This window comes from Erpetoichthys calabaricus, chromosome 8 (genome assembly GCF_900747795.2).
Source record: "Erpetoichthys calabaricus chromosome 8, fErpCal1.3, whole genome shotgun sequence".
NCBI lineage: Eukaryota > Metazoa > Chordata > Cladistia > Polypteriformes > Polypteridae > Erpetoichthys > Erpetoichthys calabaricus.
The window spans coordinates 79,749,558-79,763,659 of record NC_041401.2 but is presented as its reverse complement, the minus strand read 5'-3'; the positions used below and the strand labels follow the sequence as shown (position 1 = coordinate 79,763,659).

At 36.5% G+C, this 14,102-nt stretch overlaps 1 protein-coding gene across 2 annotated transcripts in view; it reads right to left on the bottom strand.

Moving 5' to 3' along the window:
- mks1 (MKS transition zone complex subunit 1) overlaps window positions 1-14,102 on the bottom strand; it is a 92,106-nt gene that overhangs the window by 19,543 nt on the left and 58,461 nt on the right. Inside the window, exons 5-7 of one of the 2 annotated variants that reach the window (XM_028806942.2) lie at window positions 9,019-9,116; window positions 625-753; window positions 349-453 (exon numbers count right to left, since the gene is read on the bottom strand). The exons of the other annotated variant lie outside the window; for it this stretch is intronic. Of the exons in view, the coding sequence (XP_028662775.1) occupies window positions 349-453; window positions 625-753; window positions 9,019-9,116 (332 nt within the window). The remainder of the gene's footprint in view (window positions 1-348; window positions 454-624; window positions 754-9,018; window positions 9,117-14,102) is intronic. 2 annotated transcript variants of the gene reach the window in all.

The following is a 14,102-nucleotide window of genomic DNA, read 5'->3' as shown; positions in this document are numbered from 1 at the left end:
TTACTTTGTTTTACTACTTTGTAATATGTCAACCGTTAGATGGTGATGTTTTCTTCCAAACAAGACCAGATATTGCAAGCTAGTATATATAAAGTACTCCAACAATCCTAATTTCAAAATTAAACAAAAATATAAAAAACCTCACAGTATTGGATAAATGCGAGAGTGGTGGACAAATAAGGATAGTTTTAAAGATGACTGCCACGATGAACAACAAAGAGATGCATCTCTGCACTGTCCATAATATGTGTTGCCCAGGGAATAAAGAAAAGTTTTGCAATTGTTGTTTAGACTGCTTTGCTCTGTTCTACTCGTGTATTCATATTTCAGAAAGAACAACAAACTTGCCTATAAGGTTCCTTGTTGCTGTTGAAATCAGGTTTCACGGTGATGACACCATTACTGTCCACTCTGATGGTACATAGAACATACTCATTCTCTCGCAGGCCCAGTCTAGAATTAAATAAGAAATCATTCTGAGAGAAACATCCTGAAACCAATCTAATAAGGCTTTCACTAGAATTGCTGACTAAAACTTATCAAAAGACTAAGATGGCTTACATGGTTTTAGAAAGGGGACACATTTGCTCAGGCTAAGCAGATTGGACATAACATTGTACTTACTTGCCATATGGGCCAAGATCTGCCATAACGTGCATCGTTTGTACTGGAGTATTAAGGACATGGCTGCCCTTCAGAAACTCTTCAGTTGGTTCCCAAACGACAAGCCCAGACTTGGGGATACCACCCTCTCTATAAAGAGAGAGGACCAACATCAGTTACTTATTTGATAACCAGAGTCATAATCGTAAGGACAGAAGGTGGGTGTAAACACATAAACAGGCATAGAATGACTAGAATTGTTTCCACACTTGTTAAACTACTGTGAGTTAGGTCTACAGGCAATACTTGTATTTTTCCAATTAGTGACATTTCAGAAATGTTCGCTACCATACGTTACATTACATTATTACTCATCATGGGTTTTGTGATCAGTTTGTATTCTATAATAAGAAACAGTAAAGAACCATTAGGTAAAAAAAAAATTCTTTTCCTTTCTTTATTTCTTCTGCCACCACCACTCCTCTCCTCGCAAGCTCTGTCCTCCACCTCCCGACTCCGGCTCCCCGAATGGAGTGAGGCGGCCTCTTTCATACCACACCTTGAAGTGCTCCAGGTGCTCCCCGATCCTCTTCTGGCAGCACTTCTAGGTGTGGCGGAAGTGCTGCAGTCCAAGGTTCCGGAGCTGTCCAGGCACACCATGTCAGTGGCCATGGGCCCCAGCAGGGTTAAGCTTCCAAGTTCCAAGCCTGTGGTCCCATTGACATCCAGGGGGGCTGCCCTCTCGTGTTCCAGGAGAGGTACTGCGGTTGACATGTCCCCTCCCCTGGTCCTCTCATCAGAAGGGTGTCCCAACTGGGCAAGGCCCCTGGCCGTCTGCCACAATATATATGAAGTATATACAGTATATTTAAAAACAACTGCAATTGCGACACTTATTTGAGAGATTGTTTAGGTGCCAAATACTAAATATTTCCAAAATAGGACATAAAATATTTCCATAAAAGGGGGACACATTGTGCCAAACAGTATAACTTTGCAATGCTATGGGAAAATAAATGTAAACTTGGTACAATGATACCTGACGGACTGTGGCACAAAAGACAATTGATTCCAGGGCTGTGCATTGTAAAACGTCTTGGTTATATACTGTAAAATCCTTTTTTTTTTTTGGATGCCTAATGTTTGTATATTTTTAGTTGATATGGTATTAAACAAAGTTTTTTATTCATATAAAGTCTTTCTTTTAAAAAATTGGAGTGCTGTACTCACTACTTTTCAGTCATTTGCAGCTCCTTTATTACATAAGCAGAATAAATAGCCATTCACTTTTGGGTATGTAATTCAGGCACAATAGTGCCAAAAATGTGGTTAATTTTACCCATTCTGATTATTGATTTGCTTTGTTTTTATAAACCTTTGTGACTTCCTGGATGATTTTATGCTGCATCCTAGGAGTAACTTTGGCAGGCTGTTCACTTCTGAGAAGTTTCACTACTGTTACAGCTGTTTTTATTAGGATATTATGGCTCTTACTGTGGTTCATAAAAGTTCCCAACACCTTAGAAATGGCTTTGTAGCCCTTTCCAGACTGATAGATATAAAAGATTTTTTCCCCCTGATCTCTTCAAGAATTTTATGTACATGTTGGATATGTGTGGAGAGCGCTTTGAGTAGTGAGAAAAGCGCTAAATAAATGTAATGAATTATTATTATCTTGGTGCTAGCAACTCATTCTGATTTTAAGGATCAAATAAATGAGTTCAGACTGTACATGACTGCTGTGCCGGAATGGGAAGCTTATTCAGGCCGGGAATCCCAAGTCTAACCCAGGCCACACAATATACAGCACATCAGTTTTCTTATACAGGCACAGACTCAAAAAACCAACAAACACCATTCTGTCTTGAAATTTTCTATGAATGAGGAGACAGCAGATTCAGCTTTTACACAAAAACATTTCATTCTTAAATAGTAGTCTGAAGACAACCTTTGATAAAGTGTGGAACAACACTTCATAAATGTAAACACTTCATAAATAAATAAACCATGTAGTTCTATAATATTTATATCAAAACACATGTGCAAAAGGCACTGAACCACAAAAGGTAGTTGTCAGTCAAATCCACAGTGCATAGATTACATTTGCATTTTCAACTGTAAGTCTGGAATCTACACAGCCTCTGTCAGTGTCTGGAATATGCTGAATACTCTTCCACAAAGTTTGAAGTGTTGGTCAAAAAAGACCACTTTGAATTTCTTCAATAGATAAAAGACTCAAAAATGTCTCGGTGCCACAGAATTCTGTCAAGCATTTTTTAAAGAATGCACTTAGTAAATAAAAGACTATGAAACATTTTATGTAGCCTATTCAGTCACTCTGAGGGAAAAAGGACCAGAAAAACGTTAAATATGTAACCATACGCTACACTTCATTAAAATTTGAAACAAAAATAAAACAAAATAAATACACAGGAACAAGTACCAACACCCATACAACATCCAAATATAATTCAAAGCATATTATAAACTTTTAAACAATCGTAATATATAACTTTAATCACAAAAGCACAAGATTTATGCACCTCTCATCATAGCACTACTGTTTAGCTGTCAAAGCGCAAGACGCATGCAAAGTCAAAACTTGACTTGAACAAAAACAAGAAACCATCCAAACAGAAACCAGAAAAGAAACCCTCCAATGTTAAACCGAAAGGATTTGTGCCCACTACAGAGCAATGATGTCTGCTCATTTTCCGGTATAATAACATTATATCATTTCACCATTAGTTTATTTCACTGGTTGCTCTAAATGCCAGGCCAGGCCATGCAGCAGGCCACCAGGAAAGCTCCAACTGATTGTAAATGTCAGTCCAGCTCTGTGATTGCCTATAAGCAAGCAAGGCTTTGTTTAATCAGCTAACTCAAATTATCATTTTAACTGTTTAAGTTTTTCACAGTGCCATTTTATGTTAGATTACTGTGTTTATTAAATAGATGTATTCTTTTTCAAGTATTATTTCTTCATTCAAGTGCCCTTTATTTAATATTACATTTTGAATGAAAACCTGAAAAACTTGAAAAATGTCAAAAATTTGCAATTAACAGAGAAAATCAAGAAGGAAGCAAAATAATTTCCATAGCAAGAGATTTTACCTTTTTACAAACTAGATAGGGCCTGTTTAACTTCACTAATAGTTATGGTGCATTAAGTTAGCAGCTTTGTAGCCTGATAAATAGTGAAGTAGTGGACCCCTTAGTTACGTATTTTGTATAGAAATCAACAAATACAGAATTAATTTTGTTATGAATTTCTTTTATGATACCTATGATTGTTTTGATTGCCAACACTGTGGCAAAGCATTCATTTCAGCTATGTCACAGTATCAATAGTCTGCTCAGTGTAACAGAAGAAAAATAATAAAGAGGACATATAAAATACTCATTGAATTTTCTAAAAGGTACTGACATTCAAACTGTAAATCTACCTTCTGTTAATTGGGCAATCATCAGAAACAGTTACACAGTAAATTACACAACTTATTTAACTTTAGCTTATTTATCATACACTCTTAGAATATCTTCTAATAGCATTAGGCAGAGTTGTGGCTCTGAGGCTAGGGATCTGTGCCGGCAATCGGAAGGTTGCCAGTTTGAATCCCATAAATGCCAGAAGCGATTCCACACTGTTGGGGCTCTTGAGGAAGGCCCTTAACCTGGGGTCTAACCACTCTGTGTAGAACATTAACCTGCATCCAGCCCTACAAGCAGGGTTGGTGGCAGGATTGGCACTCCAGCCAATGTAAAAAACCTCACACTGTTCAACTCCATGCAAAAAAAGACTTGCATAGATGGTCAACCCTTCATCTCACTCTAGCCGGAAGAATTAACCTTGTTAAGATGAATATCCTTCCTAAACTTCTCTTTTTATTTCAAAACATTTCAATATATATCAATAAATCGTTTTTTAAACAGTTAGATTCAATAATAACCTCATTCATTTGGAACTCAAAACACCCACGTATCCGAAGAGCGACCCTACAAAGACCTCAGGCAGAAGGTGGCATGGCTTTACCTAATTTTCAGTTTTATTACTGGGCAGCAAACATACAAGCCATAAAAACCTGGACACAAATAAATGAACATACACAGGCTTGGTCCGCAATAGAAGTAAAATCCTGTAGTACTTCTTTATATTCCCTGCTCTGCTCTCCATTAAATGAAAGTTATCGCAAATATACTAATAACCCAATTGTGCTTTACTCACTCAGAATATGGAACCAAATTAGGAAGCATTTTAAGATGGAAAATCTTTTATCAGTGGCACCTCTGCAAGAGAACCACCTCTTTCAACCTTCGCAAGTATATCCAGTTTTTAATACCTGGAAAAGTTTTGGGATTAAAATGCTCAGAGATCTTTATATAGACAACATATTTACATCTTTTGAACAATTACGCTCAAAATTTAACCTCCCAGCTACACATTTCTTTTACTATCTTCAAATTAGAAATTTTGTTAAACAGAAATTGCCCGATTTCCCCCACCTTGCACCCTCCACAATGCTGGAAAAAATACTGCTCAATTCCGAGGAAACAAACACTATTTCCGCAATATATAAAATCTTATTAGAGTCCCTACCTTTCAAAGATCCAAGAGGACATTGGGAAGAAGATCTCTTAATCAATATATCAGAAAAGGAGTGGAAGGTAGCAAAGCAGAGAATTCACTCGAGTTCTATATGCGCAAAGCATAGAATTATTCAACTAAAAATTATATATCGAGCTCATCTGTCTCGCTTAAAACTGTCCAAAATGTTTCCAGGGCAGGATCCAACCTGCGAGCACTGCAACCAAGCTCCTGCCTCACTGGGTCACATGTTCTGGGCCTGTACCAAACTAACAACATTTTGGACAAAAATTTTTAAGTGCCTCTCAGACAGCCTTAGTATCACAATCCCTCCTAACCCATTAACAGCTGTGTTTGGTGTCCTTCCAGATGGAATGGAATTGGAGAAGGACAAGCAAACGGTGATTGCATTCACTACACTTTTGGCACGCAGACTTATTTTGTTAAATTGGAAGAATCCTAATTCTCCTCTTATAAGTCAGTGGGAAACCGATGTTTTATATTATTTGAAATTGGAAAAAATCAAATTTTCAGTTAGAGGATCTGTACAAAATTTTTTCAAAACATGGCAGGATTTAATCAATATTATTTTAGAATAAGAGAATTAACTATTATTGCATTTAACTCCCTTCTCCATCTCTTATTTATATAGATATTTACTTCTCCCCTTCTTTTGTCTAATGTTGCCTTATTAAAAAGCTTAAAGCAATTTTCCTTTAGCTAAGCTCTCCTTCTCAGGGGTGGGGTTTGATTTGTCTTCAAATTTGTTGGGTTATAAATTGATCTGTTTGTATGGAATGATTACAATGAAAATTAATAAAATAAAAATATTAAAAAAAAAAAAAATGTGTGGTGCTGAAGTGTCACCTGTTACACATTTGTGCTCAGGTCCTAGTTTGGGATCCTCAGGCAGTTCGTTGAGTGGTGTATCAGTGCATGCTTATGCTTCCTAATAGAATTGTTTCAGGTAGTGTGGAATTACCGTATAATGAACAACCTTTTGTGATCGCTTGCACTATACCACTGGCACATTACTGGATGTAACTTTATATCTCAGTCCTTAATGTTGAATCCAGCACTCTATGATCTCTTAGATAACCCCTTAAGGTTTTTTACTTCTTTGTAACATTTATGTTATCACTAGTTTGTCTAATTCTTCAGCATGCTTCAACTTTATACTGGCAACACCCAGTTCTCTAAACAACTATTGGTTTTGCTGTAGAGGTGCTACATTTACATACCCTTTAGACAAAGAAATCTTATGACACTGATGTTCTTACTCTTCCAACCTTAATATATTGGAATATATATTGCACTATAAAACATCTGACAAGTATTAATATAGCTTCATAACTTTGATGGTCTAAAGCTCTCTTCTTAGGTCTATATTTAAAACTCTGACTCTCCTTAAGTTCAGATACAGGCAGGAAACCCTTCTTTTTCTACCTGGATTTTTAATTAATTTACAGAGACAGTACTGTCACTAATTGCTAAGTATGCTATAATAACATGATCTGCTACATTTGAAATCTCTAACCAAAATTTACCAATTCATCCAATACTGTTAATTTATCTGTAACTGTTATCATTTACTTATCTTTGCAATTTAATATTGTAATTAATTGTGTTTAGCTTGGGCGGCATGGTGGCACAGTGGTAGTGCTGCTGCCTCGCAATAAGGAGACCTGGGTTCGCTTCCTGAGTCCTCCCTGTGTGGAGTTTACATGTTCTCTCCGTGTCTGCGTGAGTTTCCTCCGGGCGCTCTGGTTTCCTCCCACAGTCCAAAGACATGCAGGTTAGGTGCATTGGCGATTCTAAATTCTTGGTGGGTGTGTGTGTGTGTGTGTGTGTGTGTGTCCTGCGGTGGGTTGGCGCCCTACCCGGGATTGGTTCCTGCCTTGCACCCTGTGTTGGCTGGGATTGGCTCCAGCAGACCCCCATAACCCTGTGTTTGGATTCAGTGGGCTGGAAAGTGGATGGATGAATGTTTAGCTTGTAAAACTCCTTTTGATGTTTACTCTCAATAGTTATTAGTTAATAGCTTATTAGGGACACATGAGTTCAGTGCCTATCCCAATAGCAATGGGCAGTGGGCATAATGCAGAAAAGTATTTAATATGGGAGAAAAACCCTGTGTTCATGGAAGCAAAAGAAAAACTCATCCAATATTGGCAAAACATGCAAAGGCCACAAAGGCTTTGCCTGGGATCAGAATTCAAACCCAAGAGTCTGGAGCATCCTTCTGGAATTTTTCAGTGCTATTTTTTTTCACTATTTTCACTGTTTTTTAATTTATTAGTATTGCAGGAGTTGTACTGTCACATGTACAGAGTACAATGAAATTCTTACTTACATGTCCAACCAACAACATTACTACAATAACAAGAATATGTTAATATACTTAACTCAATTTCATTTAACACAAAATGACCATCATATTACCTGGTGTTATTGCATTATTGTGCTGATCAGTTTTGTTTATTCAACAAACATATTCTAATCTTGCTTGCTCTAGAAAATGCCTTTGGGAGGTACATGATGCTTATGGTGCTATATATTTATGGTGCTATATATTTATCCATTTATGTTTGCACTTTATAAAATGAGGATTGCTTAATTAAAGGTGTATCGATACAGACCTTATAGCTATGAAGCCATCCTAGATAAATTCACATTAGGAGCTCCTCTCAGAAAAGATAATAGTGAAAGGAGATTCACACTGGTTTAATAATGCAATACATTAATTTTAAAACAGGATGCCGAAGACTAGAGATTAGAAATACAAAAACAAAATTCCAAGTTTACTAGTCTATAAAAACCCTACAACAGTAACCAGCCTAACAAATAAGAAAGGAAGAAATCCATAATCCCACATAACTTTTTCCAAGTATCAGTAGCAATAATTTTATACATTTTCTTAATTATGAACTAGATTGAATTAGACTACAGGCTGAGCAGTTAGTTTTCAAGATACTGTTCTAATAGATCAATAATCATCCCCAGCAAATATTTGAAAGAGTAAATTCTAAAAGATAAATATGACTGTAGGAACAGATATTGTTATATGCTTGATAAGTTGGGTGGCGATTTTAAAATTAAACTCTATATTAGATTGGCAAATCATTCCAGGGCTGGTTACTTTAATCTTCATTATCCATTTATGTTTGTATGAATACATTGTATGGTGTTGTGTTCTATTATACGGTAATTACCATATATATAAATGTGAATGGTTATGTGGTGGTATAACATGGTGACTGTACTACATAAGAAAAAAAGTAAACTTAACTGGGCTGGAAAGGTGGTATGGTAGTTTGGACTGCTTCCTGATAATGTCAGATTTTTGGGATGAATTCTAGACTGATCATCATCCATTTGGAGTTTGCACGTTCCACTAAGGTGATCACTGGTTTTCTCTGAGCACCCTGCCTGCTCATGTTTGATTAACTGTTGAATTTAAATTCACTCATAAAATGGGTGGGAGTGTGACATCCAACAGACTGACATGCTATTCAGATCTGGTTCATTGTGCCTCAAGTTGTTGGGATTGGCTCCAGCACTTTGCAATCCAGTAAATATATAGTTACTGGATTCAAAACAGACACACATTGATGAATGAATTGAACAAAATAGATAAATATCTGGTTAAGGCAAATAAAAAGTTGAACACACCAGAATGGAGTGCTACACTGATGTGCTGTATAGTGGGCAGAGGAATTATGAAGTTGGCAGCATTCAGGTGTAAAAGTAGCACTCACAATATCAAGAATTTGTATAGCAATGTTCAATACTACTACTAATCTCGGATATATTCCAATGTGCTCACTTACGTGGTACGTCGCTCCTGCCTTCTCCGTCGAACATTGGCCATTTTCTCTGCAAGGAATGTAGGCTTTTTTTCCTCTGGTGTGACCACTGATTGGCAGTGCTGTTAAAACAGAAGCAAACCGACTGAATTCTCACGAAAGAAACAAGCATCAATAATGCTAAGACTGGCCCAGACAGTGCTGCAGTGTTAGCAAGTTGTATTGTAGCTAAAGTGATCAGTCAAATTATAATGCTCATATGCTTTCTAAGCAAATGCTTTATGGCCAAAATATCTGTAAAAGACAAAAGCTATATGATATAACTTTGAAAAAGTTGAGTGGTGGACATTGCTCTCTAATTCAATATGAAGTCACCATGAGTTAAAAAAAATAAATAAATAACAACTCCAATATGTCACTTTCTCCAGTGATGCACATTACAAAGATTACATTTTTATGTGTTTTCTTTGGCTAATTATGAAACAGCTAGGTGAAAAAGAATGATCTTCTCAAGATCAAGAAGTGGTGACGTGAATACTTAACAAGATGACAAAATACAGACAAGTAAACTACAGTTTTGAAAGAATCATGTTAGCAATCAAACAAACTTAAAAATGTAAGAGAAATTCCAAAGGTTAATAAAAATAATGGGAAAAATAATTCCTGGGTCAAAAGAGTGATTAAATCATATGTAAAGCTGTTTGTTGAAGCCTCAAGGAAACTTGAAAAAGTGGGGTTCCCCTGACTCTGTCTTGCAAGCCAGGAAGACAGCAAGTACAACTGTTACCAACTCCAGAAAACTAAAAGAAATGTACTCAAGTACAGTCTGAGAGACATGCAGCATGGTGGTAACAGGGGTTATAGCTCCAGTGTTCAGAGTTCAAGTCGCAATCAAGTTCAGGTTTATTGTTACATGTAAAGAGTACAGTGAAACTCTTCCTTACTTTCATTTCTGACTAGCAAGCAATGAGCCAGCATTCCCTAGTGACATGAACTGCATCACTAGTCAAATGTCTATCCCACCTTGACATTTCTGGATTATTCCTTTCACAAAAGTGATCTTTTCAAAATGTATCCTCAAAAATTCATTTTTCAACATTAAACTATGAGTCTGTTTTACCTTGACAGACATTAAAATTGTGACCAAAGTATTGCAATAATATGCACTTTAGTGGCCTTCGTATTATTGTTCCACTACAACTTTCTGCTATTAATGTTAACCTAATAGTAACATGTATCTTAATGCTTAGGTCTAAAATTATTAAATGCATTGTCTGTGTGGCATTTGCATGTTCTGTCTGTGTCTGCATAGATTTCAGCAGGTTCTCTACTTTTGTGGATCTGAGGAATGCCAGTCAAGTTAACTGGGTGATACAACATTGAAATAGTTGGAATCAGTGCACCTTGCCTCATCCAGGTTTGCTTCCTGCCTAGATGCTGCTAGGATACCTACTGACTCCAAGTAACCTATAAACAGGTTCATAAAATGAATTACTGAATGAATAAATTCCATCGGCCATTAAAATATATATATATATATATATATATATATATATATATATATAATGTATATGTATATGTAGAAGGCTTCAAAGGGAAATCCATTTCAACATGCCTTTATTACAGCATCTATCAATTTTTACAATAGTAATCTTTCATGCAGTACATGCAGGTGAAGGTCTTACTTACAACCACAGATCAAGGCACTCGCTGGTGGTAAATCTGCAGGTTTGCAGTTTCCAATCCAGTTAAGTCTTACTGCCTACCTGGCATTCACAAGTTCAGAAAAAGGCAGACTATAGCCTCTGATATATGTATAATTAGTTGTAGAGAAAACATGAATCAAGCGTAGCCTAACCAGTAATCTGAACATCTACAACACAGAAACAAAATCAATGAATCCATTATATTTTATATGGTGTACCGCACGGATCATTTTTACTATTATTTTTAATCCACATCCTTCTGTGAGCCCAGATTATTTCAAAACATAGGTGAACTACCATAGCTGGGCAGAAAGCACACAGTTTTACTTATGTACAGTGCTGGATGACCCTGAGGCTCTAAGACTTTTGATGTAATGTCTTACTAGCTCTACAGAATGGATGAGCATTAATTTCCTTAAAGTGAACAATGAAAAAAAATTTGAGTTTAGTTGGCAGCAATAAAACGAAAACTTCCATTATGTAGCTTTACAAATCAAGCCAGAAATAAAAAATGTAGGCATTATAATGGACTCTAAATTTCAAATAGCATATTAATCATATTACTAACCCTTTGGAGTTTTTTTTAGAAATGTTGCAGAGACTGAAAAATGAATCCATGCTTTTGTGATTAGCTGACAAGATTACTGTAATGTACTCACATAAGAATTAGATAAAAAAAGACATAAATCAACTTCAGCTATTTAGTTCAGAAAGCAACAGCAAGAATCTTAATCCAAAAAAAAATAAAATGTAAGTACACTTCATCTTCTTAGTATCGTTACACAGGCGGTCTGTGTCCTTTAGAACTGATTTTAAAATATTTGTAACTGTATATAAGGTTCTAAGCAATCTTTCTTCTGCATTTATTTTAAGGGAAGTGTATGTCCCCCTAAATTGATAATTGTAATCTTAGATATTTAGACACTAGTTTGCCTATTATTCCAAGAGCCAAGCATAAAAGTGCTGGTGAAGCATAATTTTTCTCTTATGCACCAAAAATAGAGATCTGGACTAATACTGTGGGATATTTCAAAAATCTACTTCCTTAATTTGGCATTTTCGTAATTCCTTTTTTTTTTTTGCTTTGGAAGTATTGCTATATCATATCCTAAAGTAATTCCACTAGCCACTATTTTTCAGATTTATTACAGTAGTGTCCAGCACACCACTGCCATCTGATCAAAGTACTCTGCAGTTTCCTTTGATTTAGAAAGGGATGTGGATGCTCCAACCACTGAAGAGGCCTGTTGCATTAAACGTTCTAGATGCATTACAACAATAATGAATATGTTTATCATATTCACATATTTTTGAATGCCCAGCCACCAAACATGGTGGCTAACAATCTATTGTATCATTGTGCAAAGGATGCATTAGCCTTTGCAGAGGCAGTGCAGAAAGGTTCCTATAAAGCAGGGCTACTCAATTACAAATTCAGTTGGGCCAGATTTTCAAACCAAGAAATGTAGCTGGTAAGCAACAGGCAATAACAAATTTTAAACCAACACAAATCACAAATTAATGTATTGAAAAACAAGTAATGCGTATTCATTGTTTCACTTTTAAATTTGGTCATATCAAATGCAGTCACTTCAAAAAGTGACAAAAAAAAAAAAAACTATAAAAAACTATAACTGAACAGAATTTGAGGTAGTAGCAATACTGTTTTTCCACTTTTGATATTAAAAAAATAAACATTTTGTTCACATCTGACCTAGGCACATCTCAAAGTGCATAAAAACAAAAAGTGCACAGTATTAGCAATAACATTTGTTTCCCTTTTGAAATAAAATAAATATTTTGCTCACATATGACCCAAACACATCACAAAGTGCATTTAACAGAATAAAGTAACAGAACAAAGACGTTTCACTGCTATCAAAACTATCAGTGCACAAACCCATAATAAGTAATAACAGTAACTAACATACATGAATAGAATGTCTACTACACACTGAGGGACCATACAGCAAGTTTGTTTTAAATCGCCACATGTGTTATTAGCATCACATGGTGGTACGCATACGTTGCGTTTTGATCAAGTTTGAGTCCTAGCGCTACATGTTTTATTTGGTGAAAAAACAGAATGTTTAAAATTGGAAACTGACAAATTATCAAGCAATTCTTGACAGTTATATAATGTTTTACTCACTACTCAAAGCGCTTTGCAAACTCCACGCAATAAGGACCGGGGATGCGAATCCATTATCTCCTTATTACCAGGCAGCAGTGCTACTATTACGCCACCTGCGTACTGTACTATATAATATTGAGCTTGACAGTTTAAAATAACAAACACAGAATTTCTGAAATCGAAGAATATTGACTGCAGGTTAATAACTAGCTCTACATTCTACAAAAAAAGTTGTTTTGTAATCCCACCAAGCAATCAGTGCTTAATCTGATTGAATTTTAAAGAAAATTACAAACTTTTTGTATGTTTTCATCAAATGCAGTCTTTCTACAGTAGTTCATTCTTTGCTTGGAGTGTCAATGACTGATTGTCATCCACATAAGAGCCATCAATCCACAGGATCAAAGCATTTGAGTGGAGGGCCAAATAAAAACCTCGGTTGTTCTCAGTGTTTCTGGTGGGACCACTGGCTGGGCCACTCGGAGGTTGATTCTGGGGTGTATGTGGCCCAAGGGCCGCCATTTCAACAGCAATTAGGGCTGTTTTGAAATATAAACACTCATACATACACACAAACATAAAACATACTTTCTCACTTAAACCCAGAATCAATGAATATATACTGCATGTGGTTGCAGTGTTGGTCTTTTAGGTTCTTTGCAAGATAGCACAGTGGCAGCGCTGCTGTCTTGCAGTAAGGTGTCTGTGGATCACATCCAGAGTCCTGCCCGCATGTTCTACCCGGGTCCTGCCCGCATGTTCTAGCCGTGCCTGCATGGGTATCATCCTGGTGCTTCGATTTCCTCCCACAGAGACGTGCAGGTTAGGTGTATTGACAATGCTAAATTGGCCCTGGCGTGTGTGTGTGTGTGTGTGTGTGTGTGTGTGTGTTCGTCCTGCAATGGGCCGCTGCCCTGTCCACAGTGTTTGTGCCTGCCTTACACACTGTGCTAATTAGGATAGGCTCCACCTCCCCCCGCAACCCTGGTCTGGACTAAGCAGGTTAGGAAAAGACATGATATGACAGTAGCTCTATGTAAGCAAGTTTTCTACTTGCAAGGCAAGTTCCTCTCATCACATAAAAATACACAATTCAAAAATTTTGATCAACTAGGAATTACATACCATTTACAAGAAATACATGTAATTAGTTTAATTCTGTTTTTTTTATACTTTAGGCTGCACATATGAAAAACATAGCATAATAAGTGAATGATATCTGTTGACTTTCCCCACTTAGAAATCATTCTAAACCAAGTTGTTTAAGT